Genomic DNA, 27886 nt, shown 5'->3' with positions numbered 1-27886 from the left:
GGAGCCGGGAACTTTCCAGAAGGACGAAACCCGCATGTACAGACACGAGCGCCCCCGCAAACCTCTCACGAGGTCCCAGCTCTGCAGCAACTAAGGGACAGTGGGGGGTCCTGGCCCGCAGGCAGCCGGGCTCTCGGTGCCCGCCACACCCCGTGCCCCCCGAGGGCTCAGCAGGGCCTTAGCCACCCCGGGCGCCGAGCAGCCGCGAGTGGGCCCCCGGTGGGCCGTGAGACGGCCGGGGAGAAGAGACGAGCACCCTCGGCACCTTCCACTTATCTTTATTACTGAGTGCAAATACAGTACCACCGAGACGGGGCATGCAGGGCGGGGCTCAAGCTGCGGGCGGACTTGGGGCCTCACCGGGCCGAGGTAGCACCAGGCGGTGCCGGGAGCAGGACACGGGTTCGAGCACCGGCCCCGCTCGGGACGACGGGCCGTGGCAGAGCTGGGGGCCACGCGATGCGTCCAGCCTCTGAGCCACACCCCAGCTGACTGGCCCGTCTCCCCCCGCGTCGGGGGCTGGGTGGGCACGAGACACGCCTGTCCCCTGGCCGGCCACGCTTGCTCGCGGGGAGGGAAGGCGCTGCGGGCGGCGGGCCAGGAGCCGGGGCCCGGTGCATGGAGAAAGACCCTTTCGCACTAAAAAAATAGTTTCACTTTATAAAAGGGGGGACGGGCGCTGATCCCGGTGGGGGGGGGAGACGGTCGAGGCCGGAGCTCCACGGGGTGGGGCTCGGGGCACGGGGCGGGGGGCGCTCAGTTGAGCAAGGTCCCGTACAGCTGCGCCTTGGTGAGACTGTCCTTCCGGCTGAGCCCCACGGTGCCAGTCCGCGGGAAGGCCTGCGGGGGGCTGCGGCGGGCCGCGGGGAGCATTTCCGGGGAGGCCTCCATGGAGCACGGCTCCAGGGAGTCCCGGGAGCTGTGGGGGCTGGGCTCCGGCTCGGGGCTGCCGCCGGGGCCGCACAGCTGCACCCCCAGCCTCTCGGCCGCCCCCTCGCTGGCCTCGTAGCCGGGCAGGGGGTCGCCGGCGCGGCTGGGGCTCAGGCTCCGCTCGCTGGCCGCCCGCAGGAAGCAGGGCTCGGCCAGGTGGCCCGGGGCCAGGTCGTCGGCCTCGGAGAAGCTGTCGGCCTTGTAGCTGGCGTAGAGGGGGCTGGCGCGGCCCTCGGCCTTCTCGCCCGGGCTGCCCCCGCCGCTGTAGTAGCGTTCCGAGAAGCTGCAGGGCGAGGCGCGGCCCGCGGGCGTGGCGGGGTACGAGTAGGCGCCCACGTCCTCCACGCTCAGCGGCCGCCACTGGCTCCGCACGCCCTCGCTGGCCAGCCGGGCGCTCCCGGGCTTGGCCCGCAGGCTCCACAGGTTGGGGGGCATCAGGGCCTGCCGGGGGCCCGGGGAGGCCGGGAAGCGGAAGGACTCGGCCGGGTAGGGGGACACGGTCCGCGCAAACCCCGGGGCCACCTCGGCCTCCAGCGGGCCGGTGCCGGTGGACGCGGCCTTGGCGAAGCGCGGGCTGCCCTCGTAGGCGGCGGCGGCGGCGGGGGGCGGCTTGTGCTCGAAGAGCTGGTCGCGGCCGCTCAGGTAGATGGCCCGCTGCGAGGCGGTCAGCGTGCTGGCCTGCGCGTGCTCCTTCTCCTCCGACGTGGCGCTGAAGCTCGAGTAGGAGCTGGACGTGGGCAGCGAGCCCGCGTAGCCGGGGAAGGCCTCGTGCCGGAAGCCGGCGGGGAAGGCGGCCGCCGCCTCGGCCTCCTCCTCGTCTTCGGCCCCGCTGTCGGTGGAGTTCTGGGCGCGCAGGAAGCCCACGTCGGTGACGGGCGGGTCGGCGCTGGGCCGCCGCTGCTGGCCGCGCTCGTCGGGGCAGTAGAGGGCCGTGTCGCTGCAGTACACGTCCCCCTTGTAGGGGGGCCGCGGGCCCGGCTTGTCCAGCCCGTCGCGGAAGGTCAGGTCGCGGGCGGAGGAGTCCGACAGGCGGGAGGACAGGCTGGCGGGGTCGGGCTTCTCCAGGACCTTGGCGATGACGCAGGTGGGCACGCTGTCCCCGTAGGCCGGCGGGCACAGCGACGACAGGCTGCGGCCCTGGGCAGCCAGGTGCAGGCTCACGCGCTCCCGGAAGTCCGAGGGCAGCTGGAGTGGGCGGGGGCGGGCGGGGACACGGCGGTCAGCGGGGGCTGCAGCCCCCAGGCCCCCGAGGCCCCCGGGCGTCCGTGTTCCCAGAGCGCCCAGGCTGGGACCAGGGTCCAGCTCAGTCCTCCCTCCTGCCCGCCTGGCCGGGAACCGGGCCTGGGGCGCCCCTGGGCCACCGCACAGGACAGACGCAGAAACAGATGCAACAAAGATTGAGCCCTGGGCCAGGCGTCACCCGGCGGCCCGGCCACCGCCTCGAGGGCAGGGCCTCCTGGGACCTTGTCCCGCTACTGTTTGATCTATTTGTGTCTCAGGTGTGGCCTGGAGCCAGGCACTGAGGCTCGGGGGAGTCGGGGGTGGGGTGCAGGGGCTGGGGTGGGGGGGCTGGACACACCCCTCCTCCGGGGCCTGTCTGCTGATCTCTCAGGACGGCACCTTCCGCCACTGCCCAGACCTGCGGCCTCACCAAAGCCCACGTGGGGGGTGGGGGCAGGGCCAAGGAGCTGCCCCGGGTGCATGGGGGGGGGGCCGGGCGGGCTGTGCCTGCGGAGGGGGTGTGTGTGGGGTGGGTGGCCCAGCCCCGGTGCCGGATCCCGGGAGACCAGGAGGCGGAGGGTGCCACGGGGCGCGTTACCTCGGACACCTTATGGACGCGGCCGTAGCTCTGGCTGCACTGCAGCAGCTGGGCCGCCAAGTTGCAGTCCTTCCTATAGAGCTCCTGGAAGACAAGAGAAGGCGCCCGCCTGCAGCTGTCCCCGCGCCCCCGCTCCTGGCGTCCGTGCCGGCAGGAAGGATGGGAGGGAGCCCCAGCGGAGGGCCACGGGGCAGTGGCGGGGCAGAGCTGGGGGCGGGGGGCGAGGGCAGGGGCGGGGGGAGCCGGGCTGAGCGGAAACAGATGCAAACAGTAGGCATGGGGGCGCTTGTCGTCACGGAGAATCTCTGTTGCATGTGCTGTCGGGCCCTGCCTCCCCGCCCGCACCCGGCACTCCGGGCAGCCTGTCCTGGGCTGCGCGGAGACCCCGGCTGGGATCCCCGCCCGCCCTGGACGCACCCTCCACCCTCCGAGGCTGGAACCCCGACAGAGACTGCCCAGTGTCCCTTGTGTGACTGGGTCCCCACACGCCAGGCTCGGGGCGGGGTGTCGGCCTCGCGCCCGCTGGTCCCACAGCTCCAGCCCCGTGTGTGGCTCCCACGGCAGGGTCCACCACCCCGCATGTCCGCCTGGGCAGGCTGCCCTCGGCCTCCCTGCCCGTGGCCCGCAGGCTCACTCTCACTACAGGCGCCGAGACTGCAGCCCCTTCGCCCCCCAGGCCCTCTCTGCCCCGCCGCGGTTCTGGGTCCCAGGAAGGACACGCGGGGCCCGCGGGCGCCCTTCCCGCAGCGGCTGACCTGGGCGCTCTGCAGGCTGCGTCTCGCAGGGGGCAGATGCCCCGCGTGGTCAGCGGGGCTGTGGCCAAGAGAGCACCGTGGGCCGGGGTCCGGAACTCCTGCCTTGAGCCCTCCGGCCTGCGGGTGTGACGGACCCAGTTCCCAGGCCCTGGCCCGGCCCCACCTGCCGCACTAGGACTGGCCACTCACGTTGTCCTCTGAGAGCTTGTCGATGGTCACCTTGGCCTCCAGCAGGTGGCTATTGAGGGCGACAATCTCGTGGCTCAGGGCGCGCTTCTCCTCCTCATAGTGCTGGCCCTGGGCAAGGGCAGGGGGAAGGCGGCGTCACTCGGGAGTCCACCGCGATGCTGGGCACTCGGCCCCCACACGGTCACTCGGCCCCCACACAGTCACTCGGCCCCCACGCGGTCACTCGGGTCCCCACACGGTCACTCGGCCCCCACATGGTCACTCGGGCCCCCATACGGCCACTCGACCCCCCACACGGTCACTCAACCTCCCCACACGGTCACTCGGGCCCCAACACGGTCACTCAGCCCCAACACGGTCACTCGGCCCCCACACGGTCACTCGGGCCCCCACATGGTCACTCAGCCCCAACACGGTCACTCGGGTTCCCACACGGTCACTCGGGTCCCCACACGGTCACTCGGGCCCCACACGGTCACTCGGCCCCCACATGGTCACTCGGGCCCCCACACGGTCACTCGGGCCCCACACGGTCACTCGGCCCCAACACGGTCACTCGGGCCCCCACACGGTCACTCAGCCCCAACACGGTCACTCGGGTTCCCACACGGTCACTCGGGTCCCCACACAGTCACTCGGGTCCCCACATGGTCACTCAGTCCCCACATGGTCACTCGGGCCCCCACACGGTCACTCGGGTTCCCACACGGTCACTCGGGCCCCCATATGGCCACTCGGCCCCCACACGGTCACTCAGCCCCCACACGGTCACTCAGCCCCCCACACGGTCACTCGGCCGCCCCCACCCGGTCACTCGGCCCCCCCCCACGGTCACTCGGGCCTCCACCGCATCACTTGGACCCCCAAGACCATCACTTGGGCCTCCACTGTGGTGACTCGGGCTTTCATCACAGCCAATGGACTGAGGCGCGATGCAGGGACCTGGGACCAGAGACCCCGGCCCGGTGTCCTCCCTCATCTGCATGCAGGGAGACGGACGGCCACCCTAAGCCCATTTCACATGCCCGGGCGGCGGCTGAGGCAGGAAGGGAAAGGGCTCCAGCTCCAGCAACGCAGCCAGGAGCTGCCGCCTGCGCTGCCGTTCACCACAGGCGAGCTCGGCGGGGAGGGCGCTTGTGCCGTGGCTGCCCCAGGCCCCCCAGCCCGGAATTCCCGAGCCCGGAGTCGGGAGTAGCCCTGAGCACTGCTGCGTGCAGCCCAAAGTCAAAACCAGCCCAAGCTGACAGTCAGTGGGAAGAAGGGAGAGCCCATCCCTCCCCGGTCAGGGGTCAGAAGTCAAGGGTCACCGCTGAGAGCTGGGGGGCCGGGGCTCACCATGCGGTACAGCTTGTCCTCCAGCTCCTGGTTGATCCTCTGCAGGGCTGTGTAGTTGTTCTGGATCCTGCAAGAGCAGGGCGAGGGGCGGAGGGTCAGTGCAGGCCGTGGGCCCCTCCCGCCATGCCCTGGACGTGAGGTTCAAGGTGCCAGGCTCGGGCCATGGGCTATTCCTGCGCCACTGGGCCCTGTCCCCAGCGTGGGCCATTCGGTCTGGGCGCCTGGCCGAGGGCAGGGCCAGGGGCTTGGGCTGAGCCAGGAGGAGGGGTGCGGTGAGACTGGGCAGTGTCACGCCCGACACGGGAAACAGGCTGCAGGTGCTGACTTGGTGGCAGGACCGTGACTGAGGTCTGGAGGGTCCCTCAGGGCACACAGGGTGGCCCACAGCAGGCTTGTGTGCCCTGGTCGGTCCCAGAGCGTCGCCCCTCCGCCAGGGAAGCGGGTTCCTAGGACAGTCCCCAGACCCCGTTTGCCCACGTCCTGCTGCTGCCCCCAACGACTGCGCGAGGAAGGAGCTAGGGATGGAGGAGTCTGGGAAGAGCCGGCCCTGGCACAAGGCGTTGCCTTGGAAACGGAGCTTCACCTCCCCAAGGTGAGCGGGGAGTGGGGAGGGGTCCGGTGGGGAAGCAAACCGCGGAGCGAGGGCCCTCGCCAGGCCCAAGCCAGAACCTCTAGCCCCGCCTCCGCCCAGGCCCCGCCCACGCAAGAGGCCCCGCCCACGTGAGAGGCCCCGCCTCCCGCCCCGCCCACGCGGGGAGCCCCGCCCCGGCCCGGCCCGCCCCGCGCGGCCCCGCCCTCACCTGCGCAGTTTCTCCGTCACCTTCTCCAGCTCCTCCTGCGCGCGCCGCAGCTCGATCTCCAGGTAGTGGCGCGTGGAGTCGAACTCGGTCTCGAGCTTCTCGAGCTTGTGCGCGGTGTAGGACAGCCGCTTGCGCAGCTCGCCCTTCTGCTCCTGCAGCGCGCTGCAACGACACGCGGCGGCGGCCCGGGCCGCGGCGCTGAGCGCGGGACACAGTGCTCGCGGGGCCTCGGCCGGGCTTCCCTCGCCGCTTCCAGCCCCTGCCCCCCGAAAGTCCTGGGTCACACTCCCCAGACTGCGCGCCGCTCTTGCCGCGCTGAGTCCACGCTTGCGCCACCAGGGTGCCGGCCCGGCCAGGCCAGGTCTGTTTCCGGGTGGGCGGTGTGACATCTGGGCTGCACACGGCGTCAGGGACACAGCGAAGCCCGAGCCTGCTCCTTGCCCCCTCCTCCAGGGAGCCTTCCAGAACGCCTGACCTGAGGCCCAAGTTTGAGCCTTATTTTTAATTTTTTCAGGCTCTATTCCCCGCCCCCCAGACTGAGGGGTCTCCCCGCGGGACGCCGAGCCCTGAACACTCAGAAAACAGACAAGGGGGGGACACAGGCCCGGCTGCCGCTCCAGTATGTCCTCTCGGCCCAGGGACGGCCCCCGGCCTGGGGAACACGCCCTGGCTCTGCGGGACGTGCTGGAGACGTGCCAGGCCCAACGGCAGCACCTCCAGGGCTGGTAGGGGACAGAGGGGGGACAGGCCTGACCCAGGATGGGGGTCCCGGGTGCAGTCGCCACACTGGGCCGTGAGAGGTGCCCCGCACCCGCCCACCACCCGCCTCTGCTGTGTGTCCACCGTGGGGCTCACAGCCCAGTAAAGGGAACAAAAGCGTCTTCTCTTCTGGGAACCTCGGCAGAAGACAGGGTAGGTGCTCCGAGGGCAGTGCTCTGAGCAGGATGCAGAGAACAGCCAGGAGGGAGCACCGAGGCAGAGCCCTGCAGCTGCCACCCCCTTCAGGAAGCCCTCCTGATTGCCCCACTCCAATCACACTTTCCCCGGGTACAGGGAGAGGCCTCGGGGCCCCTTCGCCAAGGCTCCTGGACACAGGGCGGGGGGCCGGTCTACAGAGGGGGTGCTCCTGTCTTAGTCCCCCCGCCCCTCACCCTGCTGCGTGCGTCCTGCAGGCTGCACCCCACTGTTTCTCAGAGCTTCGCTTTCCACCTCAGCTCCCACCCCAATGGCCCCTGACTCGTCCCCCCCCCCCGGCCCAGGACAGCCCGCTGTCCCCCTCTCGGTCTCAGGAGGAGTGGCGAGGTGTGAGGGGATCTGCCCGGCCAGCGGTCAGCGCCTTCCTGTGGCTCCGTCCCCAGGTCCGGGTCTCAGCAGACCTCGAGCCCGCTGGGCACCCCCACCTGGGGGTCCCGCCTGCCCTCCTCTGGGTCCACTCCCCGCTGGGGCCCTGGCATCCGGGGCATCGCGGCCGAGCACGCCCCCGGGGCTGCGCCCGCCTCCTGGGAGACGCCAGAGGCCTGACCACCCCCACCCCTGGCCCGGCCCTCACGGCCCACTCAGCGCCGTGTCCCCTCCACGGCCCGGTCAGGACGGCCCTGGGGTCTGTGCTCATGGGGCCGGACTGGGCACAGGGGGCTGAGCCCGGCGCACCCTGGCCCGTCTCCCCGACTCCGCAACACCCCTACACGCCCGCCGTGAGGACGCCCGGCGCGTGGGCCAGGTGGCCGGCGTCTGGGGGACCCCAGCTGGGGACAACCCCTCAAGGCCAGGGCCACCGCCCCGGGGGGCAGAGGCGGCCACTCACTGCTGGGCAGACGCTGGCCTTCCGGCGGCCCCCTCCGGCCTCCCGGTGCCCGGGGTCTGCGGCTGGGCTGAGGGGGGGCCCCTGTTAGCAAGACGGCACGGGACAGACACGGGACGGACGTCTGGGACAGACGGGAGACACAGCCGGGTTACCTGTCCCAGAGCGAGGGCGTGGAGTGGGCCAGCGGGCCCTGCAGGACGCGGGGCTGCCCGAGGCAGGACACCCAGGGGCCGCGCAGCCTGTGGGCGGAAGGACAGAGCTGCTGAGCCCCTTGCGGGGGGCGGGGCAGGGGCCACGCCGGGGGGACCAGGGGCCACGCCAGGGAGAATGGGGGTGCAGGGGCCACGCCAGGGAGGCCGATGGGGGACTTGGGGATGGGCCGCCGTCAGCAGGCTGTGGGAGGGGTGGGCACGGGGCGGCGTGGCCCCGTCTGTGCCTGGCCAGCCTCACTGCCCTCTCCCATGGGCTGCCCTCACCAGGCCACCTTCCGGGCACCCAGGGGGGAAGGCGCCCCGGTGCCACAGCGAGAACCCGGCCCCACCCCTGCTGAGCAGTGCCCTCTCAGGAATGGCGCCGCCCTGCTGGCAGGTCCAGGGCAGGGCAGCCCAGCCCCCACCATCTCTGGGGACGCTCCTGCCACAGGGCGGGACTGAGAACTCCGGAGCACTGTGGGGAGGCTGGGAGGGTGTGGACAGTCCTTCAGCGAGGGGGGGGAAACATGCCCCCCAGAATAAAAAGGTCATTCAGCAGCGGGAGGTGGCGTGAGGGACGGCCTACGGAGGGCGCCCGGGGGACGGGGAGGGGGCCGGCCCCCAACGGGGCTCAGCGTAGGGGGGTCCCGAGGGAAACTGAGGCTGGGGGCAGGCTGGCGGGGGCCCGGGGAGGGCTGAGGACAGGACGCTGTGCGGGCCGCCCTCCCCAGGGCTGGGGGGTCCGGGTGATCCTGCTCCCCTCCCCGCAGTGGTGCCTCCGCCCCAGTGCCTCTGTTCTGAGTGGGGAGGTGGGCCTTAGAGGGGCTGGGCTGGCCTGCGGGGACTCAGGCCCCGGGCCTGTCACTGTCCGCTCACGCCACGGTCACTCCAGGCCTCCATGCCGGCCCCGGGGCCTCCTTTTCGGAGTCCCCACCTCTGCTCCTTTCTCGTCAGCTCAAATGCCACCTCCTCCAAGAAGCCTTTCTGGGTTGCTGCTCCTTCCTCCTCTGCCCAGCCAGCCCCCTGCTGCTCCTCCTCCCCGCCCCCTGCCCCTTCGGCCTGGGCCCTTGGTGCTCCCTTAAGCCACTTGTGCGTGGGCACCAGGCAGTGAGGACAGAGCACTGGGCCTCCGGGCTCCAGGCACATGCGTCCTCCTGCCCCCGTGTCCACGTCTGGCTGGCGTCGGGCCGAGGATCCTGTGCCCTGTCCCGGCTGCGACCCCCCAGGACGGCCCTGGGGCTCGGCTGGCCCCTGCGCCCCAGCCCGCCTGGCCGCCCCTCCCCCTTCTCGGGCTCCCCGGATGCTGCTATGGGGGTCGGGGCTCCAGCCTCTGTCCCAGCCCGCCCAGAGGCCACCCCCTGCTGGACCCAGCGCCTCTCCCTGCCCAGGATGCCCCCTGCTGGCCACCCCCCGCAGGCCTTCTGCCCCCAGGCCAGCTCCACACCCCCACTAGGCCCCAGAGTCTCCCCGATGGTACCCCCGAGCAGCTTCTCTCCCGGGAGCACAGACCCAGGAGCATGAACCCAGGGAGCACGGGCCCAGGAGCACAGACCCAGGGAGCACTGACCCAGGGAGCACAGACCCAGGAGCATGGACCCAGGGAGCACAGACCCAGGAGCATGGACCCTGGGAGCACAGACCCAGGAGCACAGACCCCGGAGAACAGATGCAGGGAGCACGGACCCAGGACCACGGACCCAGGGAGCACAGACCCAGGAGCACAGACCCAAGGGAGCACAGACCCAAGGAGCATGGACCCAGAAGTACGGACCTAGGAAGCACGGACCGAGGAAGCACAGACCTGGGAGCACGGCCCCAGAGAGCACAGACCCAGGGAGCACAGACTCAGGGAGCACAGACCCAGGAGCACGAATCCAAGGAGAACAGACCCAGGGAGCACAGACCTGGGAGCACAGACCCAGGAGCACGAATCCAGGGAGCACAGACCCAGGGAGCACAGATCTAGGGAGCATAGACCCAGGACCATAGACCCAGGGAGTACAGATCTGGGAGCACAGATGCAGGAGCACGGACCCAGGAGCATAGACCCAGGAGCACGGACCTGGGAGCACAGACCCAGGGAACACGGACCCAGGAGCACAGACCCAGGGAGCACGGACCCAAGAGCACGGACCCAGGAGCACGAATTCAGGGAGCACAGATCCAGGGAGCACAGACCCAGGGAGCACAGACCCAGGGAGCACTGACCCAGGAGCACGGACCCAGCACACAGACCCAGGAGCATAGACCCAGGGAGCACGGACGCAGGGAGCACAGACCCAGGGAGCCCGGACCCAGGGAGCACAGACCCAGGGAGCACAGACCCAGGAGCACAGACCCAGGAGCACAGATCCAGAAGCACGGACCCAGGAGCACTAATCCGGGAGCACAGACCCAGGGAGCACAGACCCAGGAGGACGGACCCAGGAGCACAGACCCAGGAACACAGATCCAGGAGCACAGACCCAGGGAGCACGGACCCAGGAGCACGGACCCAGGAGCACAGACCCAGGAGCACAGACCCAGGGACTACAGACCCAGGGAGCACAGACCCAGGAGCACGGACCCAGGGACTACAGACCCAGGGAGCACAGACCCAGGAGCACGGACCCAGGAGCACGGACCCAGGAGCATGGACCCAGGAGCATGGCCTGGAGCTGGCCTCTCACTCCAGCCACGGGACCCCTGGGAAGCAAGTCAGTCGCCCCTCTGCTCAAAGCCCGCCACAGCCCTTTCCCCCACCGCTGGGGTGTGGCCTCCCGTCATCCCGTGGGCCTCACATGCTCCTGTCCCAGGGCCTTTGCACCTCCCCTCCCACTGTGGAGCCCCAGATGCAAACTCTCAGAGGCTCCCCCCGCAGCACCCTCCCTGGAGGGCCTGAGGGCTGGGCATTCCGGTGGGGCGCAGGGCCACGTGCCCTTCCCGCTGCCGACAGGGAACCCGCAGCCCCGCGAGGCCGCGAGAGGAGGGGGAGAAGCCGCAACCAGTGTGCTCGCGGCAGTGACCCACGGCCAGTCTCAGTCCAGCGGGGGCTGTCCTCGCCTCAGCGGGCGGAGGGACCAGGTCTGGGCCAGGGGTCAACGAGACTGGGGGAGGGAGGGGCAGGGCAGCTGTGAGTGCACTCAGGACGGGCTGGGGGGACGGGCAGGGGGGACGGGCAGGGGTGGGGACGGGCTGAGGGGATGGGCAGGGGTGGGGACGGGCGGGGGTGTACGGGCAGGGGTGGGACGGGCTGGGGGGACGGGCAAGGGTGGGGACGAGCAGGGGTGGGGACGGGCAGGGGTGGGGACGGGCAGGGGTGGGGACGGGCTGGGGGGGACGGGCAGGGGGGACGGGCAGGGGTAGAGAGGGGCAGGGGTGGGGACGGGCTGAGGGGACGGGCTGGGGGGATGGGCTGGGGGGACGGGCTGGGGTGGGGACGGGCAGGGGGGACGGGCTGGGGGCACTGAGGGTGGGACAGCCACGCTGCCCCATCGGTGTTGCCGGCCTGTCCCGGGCGGGCCCGGGAGCAGGGTGGGGCCCAGGCTGTCTCCTCACCGCCTGCTCGGGCCCCGCGAGCACTGGAGCCCCGTGTCCCCGAACGTGGGCTCACCAAGTCCCGAGGGTGGGGGGCAGCCCGTCAGGCCCCCAGGACACGGGCGCCAGGCGCTGGCCCCGAGGCCCCTCCCGCACTCGCGCCTTCCTCCCAGAGACCCCGAGACTGGGCATGGCCTGGGGGCTGCAGCCCCACTCCCGGCCTCAGTTTCCCTCATCAGAATCAGAGCTGTGGGGCCGGTGAGCATCACACGCTCCATCCGGAAGCTTCTCTGCGTCTCCCCACCTCACGCCCTGCCCTGGGGCTCCCCGCCCCCGCCTCCCCCTGCCCCAGACCCCTGCAGAGAGGAGGAGGCTCCCACAGCTTGGGGTCACTCAACTGGGGGCTAATCTATAATAACGTGTGTCACCGACAGAACCCAGCAGCCTCCGAGACCAAGGCAGCCGGAGTCCCGGCACATCGTGCCTGGGGTGGAGAAGCCCCTCAGCCCAGGATGGGAGCTGCTCCACCCCCCCCCCGTGCCCCCCACCTCTGAAGGCAGTGGCCTGCCCTCAGAAACGGTCAGCAGGGGAGGGGCAGCAGTGGAAGGTGAAGGAGAACCTGCAGCGGGGCTGAGAGTAGGTGCAAAGGCCCTGGGGCCGGAAGCAGGATGAGGGCAGGGTGCAGGTGGGTGCATCTAGGGTGAGTAAGGGGAGACACAGCACCTGCTGGAGCACAAGTGTCATCACGTGACCAGCTTGTCCTGCAGTGGGCGGACCCTCTGCCCACACCAATAGGTCAAGTGCATGGGAACCCCCTGGCGTCACAGGGAGGGACCCCAGGCGGGCACTGGGGTGCGGCGGCAGCACCCCCAAGCAGCACCATGTCCCTGCAGAGCTGGGAGCAGCCCTGGGCACATTCCCCAGGTGACCCCCAGGGGCACCCACAAACGTCACCTTCCGGCAGCCCAGAACCCGGCTGGTCTGACGGGGACGGAGGTGAGACCCGCTGAGCAGTCAGGAGCCGGGCCAGGAGGGGAAGGGCGCGCAGGGGGGAGGGGCTGAGCTGCTTTGGGGGGCACACCTGCCTGCTGGGGCCCTCCCCCTCCCCGCCGACCCCCCCGGGGGGGGCCTGAGCGCTCTCCCCTGCATCGCTGGGAGCAGGAGCGGGGGAGGGGCATAGCTCTGGGCTCCCTGGAACCTTCTGGGTCCAGGGGTGTGGGGGCCCGCGGAGGTGGGGGTGGGGGCGGCTCAAGGGTGCGGAGCCACCCGGGACGCTGACAGGTGCGGCTGCGAGGACTGGCACCCCAGGCTGTCTCCCAACCTGGAGACTGAGGCAGGAGGGCTCAGTGCTTTGCAGCCAGGGAGCAGGGGTGCGGCTGTCCGTGCCAGGGCAGGACAGAGCCCAGCCCCAGGCCACCCTCCGCGGTCTCTGGACACAGCCTGTTCCCTGGTTGTCCTTGCAAACTCCTATTCAGGCTCATCCTTCAAGCTCTGGCTCTAGGGTCCCTTCCTCCAGGCAGTCCTCCTAGACAGTCCTCCCGATGACCTGGCTCTGGAGGTCAGTGCTGACCCCAGTGGGGAAGAGGGTGAGGGGCAAGAGAACTAGGAAGAGACCGCACTGGGGTGGAGGCCGGACCCTGACCCGCCGGGGCGCAGGGTCAGCAGCCTGGATGCCCCAGGACCCGACGTGGGGGGCTCCCAGAGCAGGCGGCGACCCCCGGCCCGAGGCCCCTCCACAGCCCTGAGTGGTGGGGCAGGAAACTGAGGCCCAGAGCAGAGGCGCGTGTGCAGAGCGGGGTGAGCAGAGCGGACCCCCAGGCCTGGGCGCTGACCCCAGGGCCCTGGCCGCTGCACCCCCCACCCCCCCTAACCTGGGCCAGTCCTAGTGCGCTGACCCCAGGGCCCTGGCCGCTGCACCCCCCCCCCCCACCGACTCTAGCCCGGGCCAGTCCTAGCGCGCAGACCAGACGGGCCCCCCGGGCCCCCACCCATGGCAAGGGCCGCCGCTGGGTGTGGGGAGCGGACACGGACCCCCCAGGCCCTTCTCGGGCACCCCCGGAAGCCAGTCCCCGCCTGGTCACGGCAGTTATCCCTGCGCGGGGCGTGGGCCGGAGGTCAGAGGTCGCAGCAGCGCCGACAAGGCTGGGGGTGCGCTGGGGTCGGGCCGACCCGGGTCCGGAGCCGGGCGGTGGTCGCCGCCGCTCCCCGGGCACGGCCGCTGCGGGCCGGCCCCTCGCCCGGACGCCGCGCGGCGGCCACGGAGCCTGGGCCCGGCCTGTGCGCTGGGCCCGGCCGGACTCGGGGGGCAGCGCGCGGGGGCTGCCCGCGGGGGGCGCGCGGCCGCGACGGCGCCGCGACTCGGGCTCGGCGGGCCCCCGGGGGCCGCGGGGGGCCCGGGCGCAGGACCGCGGGGCGCGCGCCCCGGGATCCCCCAAAATGGCTCCATTCCGCACCCCGCCCCCACGAGGCGGAAACTTGGAAGCTGCGAACCCCGCGCGGGGTGGGGGCGGGGGATCCCCGCGCGGAACGCGGGAGCGCAGCGCGGGGCCGGGGCGCGCTCGCGCAGGACCCCCGACCCCCCCTTCCGCCGCGGCCGGGCCACGCGGGGCCGTGGACACCCCCGCGCGGGGCTCCCCATCGCGTGGCCGCGCGCGCGCACGCACCACGCCCGGCACCCCGGCTCGGGCCGCGCCCCGCGCCCCCCGCGCCCCCCGCGCCCCGACCCCGGCCCGGCCCGGCGCGCGCGGCACTCACCTGAGTTTCTCCATGTCTGCGGCAGAGGCCTGCGAGGAAGCAGAGGGCAGGGTCAGCGCCGGCCGCGCCCCGCGCCGGGCCCCCCGCGCCCCCCGCGCCCCCCGCGCCCCCCGCGCCGCGAGCGGCCGCCGCGCGCCGGGGCCGAGTAACAGGTGAGCCCGGCCGGGCCGCGGCGCCGCCAGTTACGCCCCCCGGGCCGCGGGCCGCGCGCCGGAGGAGGGGGACCCCCCGGCCGGCCGGGCCCGCTCCCCGCCCCCCGCTCCCCGCCCCCCACGCCGCGCCCGTTAACCCGTGAGGCGCCCCCGGAGCGCGGAACCCGCGAGCCGAGAACGTGGGCACCGCGGGGGCCTCGCGCGGGGGCGGCCCCGGGACCTCACCCCGGCGGCCGGGACCCCGCTGCACCCCTCCCCGCGCCGGGGGCCCCGGGCCTGCGCCGCCCCTCCCGGCCCGACGGTTAACCCCTGCGCGCCCGCCGCGCCCGCGGGGCTCCCTCCCGGGCGTGCGCAGAGCCGCCCCGGCGCCGCCCCGCAGCCCCCCGGCTCCCGGCCGCCGCCCGCGCTTCCTGCGCGCCCCCGGGGTCGGGCCCCCGCGCCCCCCGCGCGCCCCGCGGCCCCCGGCCCCGCGCACCTGGGACGCCAGATGGCTGCCCATCCCCGCGGCCGCCGCGGCCGCCCGCCCCGCGCCGCCTCCCGCGCCGCCCCGCGCGCAGCCCCGAGGCCCGCGCCCGGCGGCCAGGCCGGCCCCGGGGTGCCCCGGACACCCACGCCCCGCCTGGGACCTGCCCGGAAGTCCCCGCCTCAGTTTCCTCGCCTGCACGCCGGGGTGGGCGCCGGCCCGGGGGCAGAGAAGGGGCCGCGCCGGGCGAGCCACCCGAGTCGCTGGGCACCGCGCGCGGGCCCCCAACAAGAAAAGTTGGTGCGGCGACCGCAGGCCTGGCCCCTCAGGGGAACCAACTCCCGGCAGCGGCACCGACCCCCGGCCCCGGCCCCGGCCCCCCACTGCCTCCCCGCGGGCCCACCTCTCCCGCGTGCCCATGGCCGAGGTGGGCGCACTAGACCCCAGCATACAGCAGGCGCTCAATAAACGCAGACGAGGAGGCGGCGGCAAGGAGCCCCCCACCTCCCCACCCCTGCACCCCGCACCCCTCAGGCCCCGCTTCCCTGAGCCCTTTGGCTCCGCCGTGGGGGAGTCCGGCTCTGGCGGGGGGGTCAGCCCGGGCCCACAGCCCCAGCTCTGCAGCACCCCGAGCCGCGGGAGGTTCTGGCGGGCGGGAAGGAGCCGTGGTGGGGCCGGCCCTGCCCTCGCGGGAGTGGGCACCCGCCTCCGGCCTGCACAGCCTGGCACAGGGAAGCGCCCTCCCTGGCTGGACTGCACCCCTGCCTAGGGACGCCCCCCGCCTCCAGGGGGGCCTCCACCACTCACCGGGCCCGCGGTGTGTCTAAATTAGTACTAACGTATTAAAATTTAATTTCACAAACCTAATGTTAATTATTGGTGGTGAATATCTCACATCTGGGGGTGTCTTCCAGAGGAAGCGCTGGGGGCGGCACAGCGGCCTGGTGGCAGGGGCTGGGGAGGAGAAAAGGAGCCCCCCTCCCCCAGACACCTCAGCGGCCTCCCTCTGTTCCCAGGCCTCCTGACCTCTCCATTTCCCCCTGGAGCCAGGGTCTACGGGGTAACCACTGCCCAGATGCTTAACGGTCACCTCCTCCAGGCAGCCCTCCAGAGACCCCGCTGAGTTGTGGGGCTCTGGGGGTCCCGGGTGTCCTGGAGTCAGCCCCCACCTGGGGTCGGGGAGGCAGGCTGGGAGCAGGTGCTGGGGACAGGGGAGTTTGGGTTGACTGAGACCTGCCCAGCAGACTGGGGGCGGGGAGCCCCGTGGGGCGGCTGTGGGGTCCAGGGCAGTCAAGGGGCGGTGGGGGGAGGGCCTGGGGGGCAGGGGGTGGGGGGCTTGGGCACTGCGGGGCGTCCGTCCAGGGAAGTGGGAGGGGCCCAAAAAGAGGAGGGGCCAGGGGCTGACCCCGGGGTTCTGGACAGCTCCTGGCGGGCTCTCCCCGGGCGTCCCCCTCGGCCACCGCCCCGTGGCCCCGCACCTGCCCTGCCGGCCCCAGTGCTCCTGGGCTCGCCCCTGCCTCGTGCTTCGGCCCCACCCCGGGGAGATCTCCCCGTGTCTGCTCACCCCCCTCCCTCTAAACCCTGCAGGCTCGAAGCTTGGCTCACCTGGGCCATGCCCCCACCCTCTGCCCCTGCGGAGCCCCACAGGTCACTGGAGTGGCTTCCCCAGACCCTCTGACGGGAGAGACAAGCCGGAGCAGACAAGAGGCAGCACACAGACCTGGGGCTGAGCACCCCAGAGGCCCCCCACCCCCGTGTGACAGGAGCCCAAGGGGGCTGAGGGAGGTGACTCTGACTGCCCCTAGTTCTCTGACATCCCCGCCCCACCCGCTGACTTGCATTGTGCTCCCTCTTACTGCTGCCCCAGGGCCTTTGCACATCCTCCTCTAGCCAGGAAGGCTCCCCCACCCACCACCACCTAAAGAACCCTCCCTCCTAGGACTCCCACCCCTGCCCTGCAATCTGGACAACGGCGACACTGCCACATTTCAGCCACTGACTCTCCCATGCCCGGCTCAGGGGCACCCTTGCAGCTCTGCAGGGCCGGTGTAGAAGCTGGCTTTGGCCTGGGGGCCACACCCAGCGGTGTTCAGGGCTTCCCCTGGCTCTGGCTCAGGGATCGCTCCTGGCGGGAATCGAACCCGGGTCGCCGTGTGCAAGGCAAGAGCCCCACCGGCTGTTCTACCTCCTGCCCCAAAGTCGGCGGGGGTCACTCAGCGCCCGCCCCGCCTCACTGCCTGGGCCCAGTCTCTGCTGCTGTGGGCCCCGGTGGGTGCCTGAGCCCCCCAGGTACCCGGGCAGGGGCCGGACTCCTGCACACAGACCCTGCGTCCCCCCCACACCCCCCGAGCCGACTGTCCCCTCAGTTTGGGTGGAGGCCCTCCAGGGCACCAGTGGGAGGGGAGAGAAGCCAGCGGGGGGCCTCTCCTGCACAGGGGTGAGTGGGGGCGGGGGTAGCCACATGCCCAGAGGTGACTCGGCGAGGGTCTGGGCCAAGCTGCCCCTCGTCGGGTGGCCCGAGCGGGGGGTCCCGGGGGGCTGGGGGTGGGAAAGGGCCCTCTTGGCCCAGGCAGGGAGTGGGGCTGGCGGAGCTTGTGTCCCCGGCTCAGCGGTGGGGTGGGGGGGGCGCCCTGGCCTGCCCCCGTAGCTGCCCGGTGCAGGTGGCCGGGCCTCTGGCTGCAAAGCGGGCCCGAGCTAAATCTGGCCGCCGGCACGCGGCTCCGCTCGCACCGTGCCGGGCCTTTGAAGACGTCAGAGCCGCGCGGGAGCCGCGTTCACACCTGAACCCTTCAGCTGGGGCGGGGGGCACCCCACTGGGCAGCCTCGGACCCCAACAGCTGCTGCCCTTAAAGGGGCACCAGCCTCCCCCCGGGAGGGGGCAGGGGCGGGGGGATCCCTCAGAGGACGCCCGGGCACAAGACCCCCCGGCCGCGTGGGGCTCCAGGCTGGGTTTCGGGGTCCGGCTGTGACCGGGACCCGGCCCCTGGCACCCCCCACCCTGAGCTCAGAGCAGCGCTGGCCCCCGGAGGACGAGGGCCAGTGGGGCGGGCATGGTCCTGGGCACGTCGAGGGGGCCCCGGCTCTTGCCAGCCGGGGCACCGGGCAAGACCCGGGCGCTGCTCTGGGGGCCCCGCCCCGGCCCCACCCACGGGGACCCTCACTGCCGGGACCGGACCCTGGGGACGAAGACCCGTCCTGGCAGGGGGCAGCCAGGCACCACGGCACTGGGCAGCGCCCCCTGTCCCCGCACCCGCGGCTCCACCCTCCGACCTGAGCCCTGTGGGGACACTCGTCCCCCGTGACCTGATGCTGGCACGTGGACGCCCGCGGCCCCAGCCCCGGGTCCCCACTGACCGGCAGCCCAGAGCCAAGCCCCCCCCCAGCCTGACGCGGCCCCGACTGAGGGCGGGGCTGTCCGTCACCCCTCTTCTCCCTGTGCCTGCGAGGAGACAGAACCCCTCGTGGGGAGGGCGGGGGGCCCGGGCCACGGCACAGCCTGTGGGGCGTGGAGAGACCCCGCCCGGGGGGGGCCCTGCACCCTGGACGCGGACCCTGCTCCTCGGGGGGCTCCAGACCCCCTGCAGCTGGGGCCCATGATGACGGCCTGGCCTCCCGGGGGATCGGGTCAGTCCCCCCAAGTCTCCCCAGAGCAGCCTGTGGGGGGTGGTCCAGCTCCCCTGTGGACGGGGGAGGGCCGGTCCAGCTGCCCAGTGGATGGGGGTTGGGGGCGGGAAGGGCCGGTCCAGCTGCCCGTGGACAGGGACAGGCCCCAGCAGACGCAGACGCCTGAGGCAGAGGTTCAGCACCAAGGTCAGCGCACAGGGCTCCCGCCCCACCCGCGCCCTGCACGCAGCCCTGGCGTCCTCCAGAGGGTGGGGGTGGGGGGCACGGGTCTGACACCAAGTGACCCTGGCAAGAGGCCCCCCTCGGAGCTCGGCGTCCAGCCTGGGACCCCAAGCGGGTGCCCTGGAGGAAGTGGAAGCGGCTGCCTGGGTGGCCCAGGGGGTGATGGCCCAGTGCGCTGCCCGTCCACTCAGGCAGCTCCGGGAGGGAATCCTGACACCCCTCTAGCCCCCGCATGTCCTGTGACAGGCGGCAAGGACGTGGCCAGGGGCCTAAGCCTTAAGCGGGGAGGGCGCTGGGTTCGATTCCTGGCACCCCACAGGACCCCCCGAGCACTGCTGGGAGTGAGCCCTGAGCACCACTGGGGCACAGGAGCAGGGAAAGGCTGAGGAGGGGAGAGTGTGGGTGGGGCCGGCAGGGGCAGGCACTGGGTCAGCAACCCCTGGCCGCCGTCTGCGGGCAGAGACTCACCCAGCCCGGCGGGCTCCTGGGCTCGGCGCCCACGTCTGCCAAGCCTGACCCCCTGCTCCCTGGGGTCCCGGCCGCCGCCTCTGCGGGCTGCTCGGGGCTGGGGGCCGGCGTCTTCTCTGCGGCGCCGGTGAGGGGCTGGTGGGCCGCGGCCTCTGGGGCGCGGCCCCGGGGCCCCCGGAAGGCCTCCAGCGTCTCGGGGAGCAGCACCTGCGCCGTGACCTCGTCCAGGAACCTGGAGAAGGGCAGCCGGGCCTCCTGCCGGCGCCCCAGCAGGGCCAGGGGGCTGGCGGCGAGCGGGGACCCCGGGGGCAGGCCAGGGGCGGGCGCCCCGCCGGGCGGGCCCTGGCCGAGCTCAGCCGCCGCGGAGCGCATGGTCCTGGGCGCCCGCGCCCGCTCCTCTCTCGCGCGGACTGAGCCCCTGCGCGGGGCCCAGCGTCTGCCCGCCCAGCTGCCCATCGATCAGTCGATCAGGGGCCGCCTGCCCCCGAGATCGATGCTCGCCCAGTGGAGCTTGGCTGCGGGGCTCGGGCAGCGCTGGGCGGGCGGGGGCTGTGCCCGGGCCCCACCCGAGCCCAAATAAGAATCTGGGGCGAAGGAGGGTCCAGACCTGCTCCGGTTGGAGCCGGGCGCGGGGGGCGAGGTGCAGCCGGGTCCGAGGCCCAGATGGCGCCGCTGTCTGGCCAAGGGGGAGGATGCGGGGCACGTTCTCTCCCCCCAGGCTATTCCGGAAGGCAGGGACCCGCTGGAAAGGACACATTCCCAGGCTTATTTTGCAGCCAGGGACAGCTAATGAGTTACAAACAGAAGCTGCTGCGCTGACGGGAGGGGAAGGGGTTGGACAGCCTGTCCAGCCTGTCCTTTGGCTCCTACTCCTGTCCTCCTGGTTCTCAATCCAAAACACAGACGCGAGGGCTGGAGCGGTGGCAGCCACGCTGCACCGCGCGGCAAGCATGTGGCAGGACACCCTCGTGAAGGCGGAGGAGCAGAGAGCGTAAAGGCGCCCGGGTCATCACCAGCCCTGAACCACCGTCCCTAGGAAGGCAAATGCGGCCCCCGCGTACGAGACCCAGGTTTATTTCCAGCCGAGGTGCCAAGCACCGACACGGGGGGACAGAGAGCGGCTGAGAGCTCTGAGCATGTAGGTGAGGAATGGGGGGACCCCAGAGGAGGTAGGACACTGAGCGCCACCCCAGTCCTGGCACATGCTCCAGGCCTGCCCATCTGTGCAGCCGAGCCCACCGGGGTGCCCACATGGAGCTCTGGGGACCCCGACTTTCCTGGGATCTCCCGGACACTCCCTACTAGCCCTGACTGTCGGGACAGCTGCCTGGGTGGGCCAGTGTGCAGACGTGCCGGGTGTGACCCCCAATGACGCTCTGCGGAGGGGGGCCTGGGCTCGCTCCCACCAGCCACAAACCAACCCAGGAAACAGGCCCCAGCTCCGTCCCGGGGCCGGTCTCATCACGACCACTGTTCCCTGGGGGCAGGAGACCCCAGCGCCCAGCAGGGCCTTATTGCTGTGGGGTCCCGGCCTGCTGGTAATCTGAGCTCCGACAAGTTCCCGTTGTCATCACAAGCCGCCCACAATGCCCAGGGTACCCCCCACCCCTGCCCTCCCCACAATGGCCAGGGTAGCCACCCTCCCTCTGCCCTCGCTGGTGCCGGGCGTGGCTTTGTGCCCAGGGAAGCCTCAGACCCCACGTCCCCAGGGTCCAGGAGAGGCCGAGCCACCATCCAGAGCCCGGGTTGCGCACACCTGTCACCTCCTCCCCAGCACCCCTGCCCCACTGCAAGTCGGGGTGCCCCCGTGCCTGCCGGGGCTGACAGAGGGCAGGTCCGTCCTGCGGAGTCTGCGGCCCCACGGCGGGCCACCCCCCCGCCAAGCCCTTGCACCCCTTCACTGCGGGGTGGGGGGCTGAGGCCCAGCTCCCAGTGACCCTAAGATTCCTGCGACCCAGGGCCCAGACTTGGTGCCCTGCTCGGTGGGTCCCACCTGCCACTGCCCCCCCTGGACTGCCCTGGGGGTCGCCTGTCTCTACGAGGGGCTAGTCAGCTGCTCTGTGGGCATCCGGGTGGCCTTAGGGGCCTCCTGGCGCCTCTGGGCCAGCCCAGCTGCCCGCCGGTCCAGGAGGCCGCCCCCGTGCGTGCCAGCCCTGCTCGCTCTGCCCCCAGCCTCCCTGTGGCATCTCCTGTCCTCGCCTCCGGAGCCCACCCTCACCGCCCCCCGACGCCGCCAGCCACCTGCCAGCTCCCGTCCCGTACGCGGACCCCCGGCCCTGCACACATCTGTCCACCGTGGTGCTCCAGCCGTGGACTTGGGGTGCTCACGCCCACCCCAAGCCTGTGTGCATCAACCCCCTCTCTGCCCCCCGTCACGGGGAACCCCCCAGCAGCCGCACTGGGGGTCCATCTCTCAGGCGCGCCCAGCCCCCGCCCGCCCGCCTCCCCTGCTCACAGCTGCCCACCCTGCTGCGCGTTCCCCCATCACCCCGTCTGTGTGCACCACAGCGCTGGCTTCTCCCCAGTGCGGACCCCCTGCACCCCTGCCCACCGCCCCCTTACGCGCCGGCCCCGTGCGTGTCTGTCTCTCCGGCCCCTGCGCTTCCTGCCCTGGCCTCCGTCGCTGTCCCCGTCACTCTGGTCCTGCTGGGCCCCAGGCAGGCCCCCTCTGTCCCCGCGGGGAGCAGCTCCCCCGGGCTCCCCCAGGGCTGCTGTCCCGGCTACCAGACCCCGAGGGGAGCCCGCTGGCACCCTGAGTGTTCGCAATGGACGGCCTGGAGTGGGTGACCCGGCAGGTGGGGGTCCCGCAGTGACCCCCTGACCCAGAGCGGCCTGGCTGGGGCCACTTTGCAGCTGGGGCGGAAGAGAAAGAGGAGCCCACCCGAGTCCTGGCTGGGGACAGGGGGAGCCACTGGCCGTGAGGGGAGGAGCCAGGCGCCTGCCCCCAACTCCAGCAGGCCTGAGACCCCGGAGCCCCTCCCCCCCACCTGCCCCAGGTCCAGGCCCACCGGGGCCTGACCCCCTCGCCGTCCCTCCTGGGCGTCTGGCTGCTCTCACAGCCTCCAGCACTGCACGCCATCATCATTCCTTCATTCATTTGCTCATTTTAGTCACAATCCCACCACGCTGCGTCCCTTCAGAGCTGCCGTGAGGGGACAGGGTGGGGGTCCCGTGGAGGGGTCAGGGTTGGGGTCCTGCAGGCACAGGGTGGGTGGGGGTCCGGTGGGCACTGGGTAGGGATCCCGTGGAGGGGACGGGGTCCTGCAGGCATGGGGTGGGTGGGGTCCGGTGGAGGGGACAGGGTGGGGGTCCCACAGGCACGGGGTGTGGGTCCCCCAACAAGCACCGCACAAGGCTCCATCAGCAGCAGAGACGGCCACCCCCTGCACCCCGGGGCCTCTCCCAGAGACCCCCACAGTGTGGCCAGCAGCCAGCCAGGTGCGTCCAGCTCGCAGGCGGCTGGTAGGGACCAGAAGGCGCAGCAGAAGCCCGGCCAGGGTCCCCGCAGTCCCCACTGGGCGCCAGAGAAGCCGCATCTGCTCGTCCCCTCCCGAGCCGCCCTGACTCCAGTGAGAGTCGGGAAAATTAAGGGTTTTCGGCGCTGCCAGGGCCCTGGCTGCCGCCTCCCGCCCCGCGCGTCACAGATGCCAGGCGCACCCGCCTCCAGCGGCCACCGCGAGGGGCTTCCCAGCCGGGCAGGGCACGGGGCAGGGCGCGAGCCGGAGCCCCAGCCGGAAGGGCCTTGTCCATGGTGCTGGAACTCGCAGGGCAGCGGCGAGGCCGGGGAACCCGGACCCCGCCTGTGTGTGTTGTGTGTTGAGGGTGGGGGGGAGGCGCTGCCCGGGCCTGACCCCGGCCTGCCTGCGGGGGGTGGGGGCTGACCCGGGACCTACTCCAGGGCTCACATTTTCGGGGCTTCTCCTTCCATCCCCCCGCTCGGAGGTGCCTCCCCTGCACCCAGTTCGGGAGACTCCAGGCTGTCGCCCCCGCTGTTCCTGCCCCGCGGAAGCTCGGCGGGGCAGGTGGGGGCACGGCCGCGGGCGGGGGGGGGGAGGAGACGCCTCGAAGCCCGGCAGGAAGCGGAAACGCTCGCCAGAAATTCCCATGCAGCGTGCGGGGCTCGGGCGCGCGGCGGGGAGCGCCCGCGGGGCGGCCGGGCCGCGCCCTCCGGGCCTCAGTTTCCTCTCCCGACCCCCGGGCGAGGGCGAGTCCCCGCCCGAGCCGGGACACCTCCCGGGGAGGGGGGCTCCGGGGTCGGCGCGCGCCCCCCCAGCCCCCCGGAGAGGGCCGCGGCGGGTCCCCGCGCGCCGCTCGGGCCTGCCCGGGCCCCGCGTCCCCGTCCCCGGCCCGGTGGCCGCAGGGCCGCGCGCGCTGGGCCCTCCCCGGCCCGCGGGTACTCACCGCCCGGCGAAGCCGGCCCGGCCGCCGGCCTCCGCTCCACATGGCCGCGGGCACCGCCGGGCACCGCCGCCCCGCGCCCGGGGCTCCCCGGCCGCCCCGCTTCCCGCCGGGAGCGCCGCCCCCCGCCCCCGGCCCGGCTCCCCGCCAGCCCGGGCCGCGCAGCCGCGCCTGCCTCGGCGGCGCCCCGCGCAGCGCCCCAAGCGGGGCGCACTCGGGGGGCGCGCGGCGGGCCGGGGGGCCCCCGTCCCCGAGAGCGCGCGGGGATGAATGAGCCGCGCGCGCGCGCGCTCGGCCGAGGGCATGAATGAAGGCGCGCGGCGGCCAGCGGGGGAACGAATGAATGAGGGAAGGAGGCGCGAGGGCCGCGCGCGGCGGCTGAGAGGCGCCGCTCCTGGCCCGGCCACCGCTTCATTCATTCGCGCCTTCATTGCTTCAGCACTTCGGGGGCACGTGCTGCATGCCAGCCCTGCCCGCAGCCCTGGGGCCTGGCCCCGAACCTCACCCCTGTGTCCTGGGGGTTCCCCACCTGCCCCCGAGCCCCACGCATCGCCGTCACCCCTTAGCCGGGGGGCGCGGCTGGTGGCTCTGGGGGTCCGGGCCCGGGCGACCCCTGCCCCCTGCAGAGCCCCGCGGAAGGAGGTCAGGCTGGGGACGCGGGTCCTGGGGCTCTGCCCCTCTCCGCGCCGGACCTGCAGAGCCACGAGGCAGGGGTCCCGGCCTCTCCTTCGCGTCTGCTGTGGCCGAACAGCCACGGCGCCAGCGCAGCCTCCGTGTCCCCGGCTGGGAGAGGAGAACACGGATCGCGCAGGCCACGGACCGGCAGGAGCCGGCTGACCCAGCTCTCCCCAGCACTGCGGGTGACACAGGGCGCACCGGGGTGCTCCCTTCCCTGTCTGGGTGCTCGCCGGCGAGGATGCGAGGGGACCATGTCATCTGCACCACAGCCCCGGGAGTCGCGGAGGTGGAGGGACCCCTTCAGAGGCCCGAGGGGCCCCCACCAGCACGGAGCCCCTAGCCAGCCCCCCAGGGATCCCGGGGCGCAGGGGGCCCTGCCCACATCTCCCGGAGACGCTGGCCTGCTCAGATGGTGCCGGAACGTTCGCCTCCCGCCCTGACTCCGCAGCTGCCGGCAGTGCAGATGGTGGGGGGAGGGGGCGGCGGGGGCGGCCCAGCCGGGCTCAGGCAACGGGGAGGCTCTTCCTGGGCTGCCGGGAAGCCCCCCATCCCCCAGCCTGCCCCACCTGCCACCGCCCGGCCCCCAGCCTGCTGCCCCCCAGCTCAGTGGTGCAGGAAAGTAGGGGAGGAAACGGGAAACCGTGGCCTTGAGCAGGAGGCGCCCCCAGCCCCTCTGTCAGGTGGGGAAACTGAGGCTCGGGAGGCCAAGGCCCTTGACAAAGGCCATCGAGCAAATATTCTGCCAATCTGGTCAGGCCCAGGAATTCAACTCCACCCTTTCACAGGCCCATCTCGAGTCAGAGCCAGGCTCCCCCTGGAGACGCCGGCAGGGCGCTGTCTTCCAGAAGAGCCTCTGCAGACAAGTGAGGCCCGAGTCTGAGCACCAAGTCCAGGCGGACTTCCTGGAGGAGGTGGAGCTTCAGTGGGAGGTGGGTAAGAGGAAGAATTTACAGTGGCCAGGCTTGAAGACCCTCTCTGGGGCTGTGGCCCCAGGGCCCCCGGCCTCATGTGGTGACCCTCGCCCCTGGTTCTCAGTCACCCCATCCCCAGCCCACTGCAACCCACTTTGGCTTTTGCGCACTGACTCCTTGCCGAGGGGGCGGCCCTGGATCCCGGGACGCAGGGGGAGGAGAAGGAACAAGCAAGGAAGGAGGGGCGGGAAGGACGGGTGTGGGGTGTGGGGTGGGGCGGGGAGATTCCGTGACCCCGTGTCCAGAGCGGGCGCCCAGCAAGGTGGACTCTGGAGCTGGGCAGTGGGCAGGCCTGGGCCCTCCGCTGGGGCTCACTGTCAGCCCTCTGCAGGATGGGGGGAGCCGCCCGCACCTGGGACCCCCACACCTGCCCCGACCCATCCCGGTGTCCCGCCCAGCCCCGGCCCTTTCTCCCCGGTAACTTTTTTTTTTCTTTTTGGGTCACACCTGGTGATGCACAGGGGTTACTCCTGGCTCTGCACTCAGGAATTACCCCTGGCAGTGCTCGGGGGACCATATGGGATGCTGGGATTAGAACCCGGGTCGTCCACGTGCAAGGCAAATACGCTACCTACTGTGCTATTGCTCCAGCCCCAATTTTAATTTTTTTAAATTGAATCACTGTGGTTATTCAATTACAATTGAATACGAAATACAAAATACAAATACAAAAAAATAATTGTACACAGTTATAAGCTTTCATGTTTGAGTTTCAATCATACAAGGATCGAGCACCCATCCCTCCACTAGTGCACATTCCCCACCACCAACGTCCCCAGTTTACCCCCCTTCCCCACCCTCCCCCTGCCACCGTAGCAGGCAGTTTCCCCCAGACTCTCTCTCTACTTGGGGGCATTATGGTTTGCAGTACAGACACTGAGAGGCCGTCACGTTTGGTCCTTTACCTACTCTCAGCCACATCTCCCCTCCCGAACGATCCCTCCAACCGTCACTGACTCAGTGACCCCTTCTCCACCCCAGCTGCCTTCTCCCCCCGCTCATGTCCGTCTCTTTTCTTCAGGCCTCTCACCCGGGGCCCGTCCCCCTGTTTCCAAGCCCACCTTGCTGTCTTGCCCTCGGGACCTGTGTAGCCGCCTGTGTGACAGGGCGGGGAACTGGCCCCCCCAAAGGAGCTGTCCCAGAGGACATTATTCTGGGGGGTGGATCTCCCACGTGGCACTCGGCGGGGGTGGGGGAGCCTCTCCCCTCTGCAGGCGGGGGTCTGTCCCGGACAGACCGTCTGCAGCTCCGCTGCACGCTGGGCCCGGTCACCCCTTCTGCAAGGTGCCAACCCTTGGGCACTGGGCCGCGTGCCCGAAGCTGGCACCTGAATGGGCTGCTCTGGGTTCCAGTTCCCGCCGAGCAGGAGGGCGGGGTGCCAGGTTGAGACCCCACACAAGTGAGTCCCCAATGGTCAGGGGTGTCCCCTGGCTGTGACCTGGTCCCATCCATCAGCCTTTGAAAGATGTTTGTTTTTTTTCCCCCAATTTTAATTTTTTATAAAACTGACCTTGGTTTTAAATTTTTATTTTTTGTAAATCATGATTTACAAAGTTATTCTGAATATAATTGTTTCAGGCATTTAGTGTCCCAACACCACCAGTGTGACCTTCCCTCCACCAATGTCCCCAGTTTCTCTCCCGACCCTAACTCGTTCCCTTAGTCACATAACATCACTGTATCACTGTATCACTGTCATCCCGTTGTTCGTCAATTTACTCAAGCAGGCCAGTAACGTCTTTATTCCTCCCAGCCCTGAGATTCTAGCAGCCTCCCCTTACTTGTCTTTCCTGATTGGAGGCTCTCTGAGGGTCAGGGGAATGAGACCTATCGTTACTGTCTTTGGCATATCGAATACGTCACCGTAGCTTGCCAGGCTCTGCCTGTGTGAGTGGGATACTCTCGGTAGCTTGCCGGGCTCTCCGAGGTGTGTGTGTGTGTGTGTGTGTGTGTGTGTGTGTGTGTGTATACATATATATAAAACATAACATATGTATATTACTTGCTCCAACAAAACTTAAAGAATTGGCAAAAGGGAGAACAAAAAAGGGGCCGAGAGATAGTAAGCGGGGAGGGCTTTTGCCCTGCATGCAGTTGAGCCGGGTCCGATCCCCGGCAACCCATATGGTCCCCTAAGCACCGCCAGGAGTAATTCCTGAGTGCAGAGCCAGGAGTAACCCCTGAGCATCGCTGGGTGTGACCCCCACAAAAAAAGGAATTGGCAAATAGAATCATCAGAAAATAAATTCGTGAGAGCCAATTTGTGATTGCTGTATGATTTTTTCACCTATGTAAATGAGGGTATAAAAACCCTTTAATACAATATCACAAAATGCCTATTCACATTTACATAAGTAAGTTTTCAACTCTGGAAACTAAAATGTATCCCATTAAATATGATTGTATACTTGGATTTCATTGTGGTAATAATCATGTCTTAACCGTCAATAATAAACCTTCAAAAAATTCTGTGCTAATATATTTTGGAGTTTGTATGAAATAGCTAGGATCTACATATGCAAAAGATTTCCCCCTACGCTTTATTTAAACACCGTGCTTGACAAAGTTGCTCATGATGATTTGTTCCAGGCACCCGCTATCCCAACACCCATCCACCACACCTGTCACCTTCCCGCCACCATCGTAGGGGGTGTTTTGGGGAGGGTCCGAGGGCTACATTTCCCAGAAGCCCAGGGGAGTGCGTGTGGCTGTTTGTGCTCCAGGGTCCCCTCCAATAAACTGCTGCGTTTGCCGAGTCCAACCCGGTCAACTCTGCCCCAAGTACTGACCCAGGGCACTGTCGCACAACCAAGCAGC

At 70.6% G+C, this 27886-nt stretch overlaps 1 protein-coding gene across 9 annotated transcripts; it reads right to left on the bottom strand.

The window, feature by feature from the left end:
* Positions 1–262: 262 nt before the first annotated feature.
* On the bottom strand, positions 263–23555 carry BEGAIN (brain enriched guanylate kinase associated). Of its 9 annotated transcripts, none has more exons than XM_055132302.1 (8): positions 23424–23555; positions 14094–14122; positions 7785–7871; positions 5829–5990; positions 5029–5095; positions 3694–3801; positions 2750–2833; positions 263–2115 (listed from the first exon to the last, which is right to left on the bottom strand). In XM_055132302.1, the coding sequence occupies exons 1-8, from the start codon at positions 23463–23465 to the stop codon at positions 757–759; spliced, it is 1938 nt and encodes a 645-aa protein (XP_054988277.1). In that variant the 5' UTR covers positions 23466–23555; the 3' UTR covers positions 263–756. The 9 variants fall into 9 exon arrangements, with proteins under 9 accessions (XP_054988277.1, XP_054988278.1, XP_054988279.1 ...); XM_055132303.1 differs by lacking the exon at positions 23424–23555 and adding an exon at positions 14721–14759; XM_055132304.1 differs by lacking the exon at positions 23424–23555 and adding an exon at positions 14471–14494.
* Between the last annotated feature and the right edge of the window lie 4331 nt (positions 23556–27886).

This window comes from Sorex araneus, chromosome 3 (genome assembly GCF_027595985.1).
Source record: "Sorex araneus isolate mSorAra2 chromosome 3, mSorAra2.pri, whole genome shotgun sequence".
NCBI lineage: Eukaryota > Metazoa > Chordata > Mammalia > Eulipotyphla > Soricidae > Sorex > Sorex araneus.
This window is presented reverse-complemented; position numbering and strand designations above follow the sequence as displayed.

Bases quoted from the DNA above. Each gene is read 5' to 3' on its own strand.
- BEGAIN (XM_055132302.1), bottom strand. From the start codon at position 23,465: ATGTGGAGCGGAGGCCGGCGGCCGGGCCGGCTTCGCCGGGCG. The intron at 7,872-14,093 runs GTGAGTGCCGCG...TTCCGCCCACAG, and splicing joins GCAGACATGGAGAAACTCAG to GCTGCGCGGCCCCTGGGTGT. The intron at 2,834-3,693 runs GTGAGTGGCCAG...CTTGTCTTCCAG, and splicing joins ACAAGCTCTCAGAGGACAAC to GAGCTCTATAGGAAGGACTG.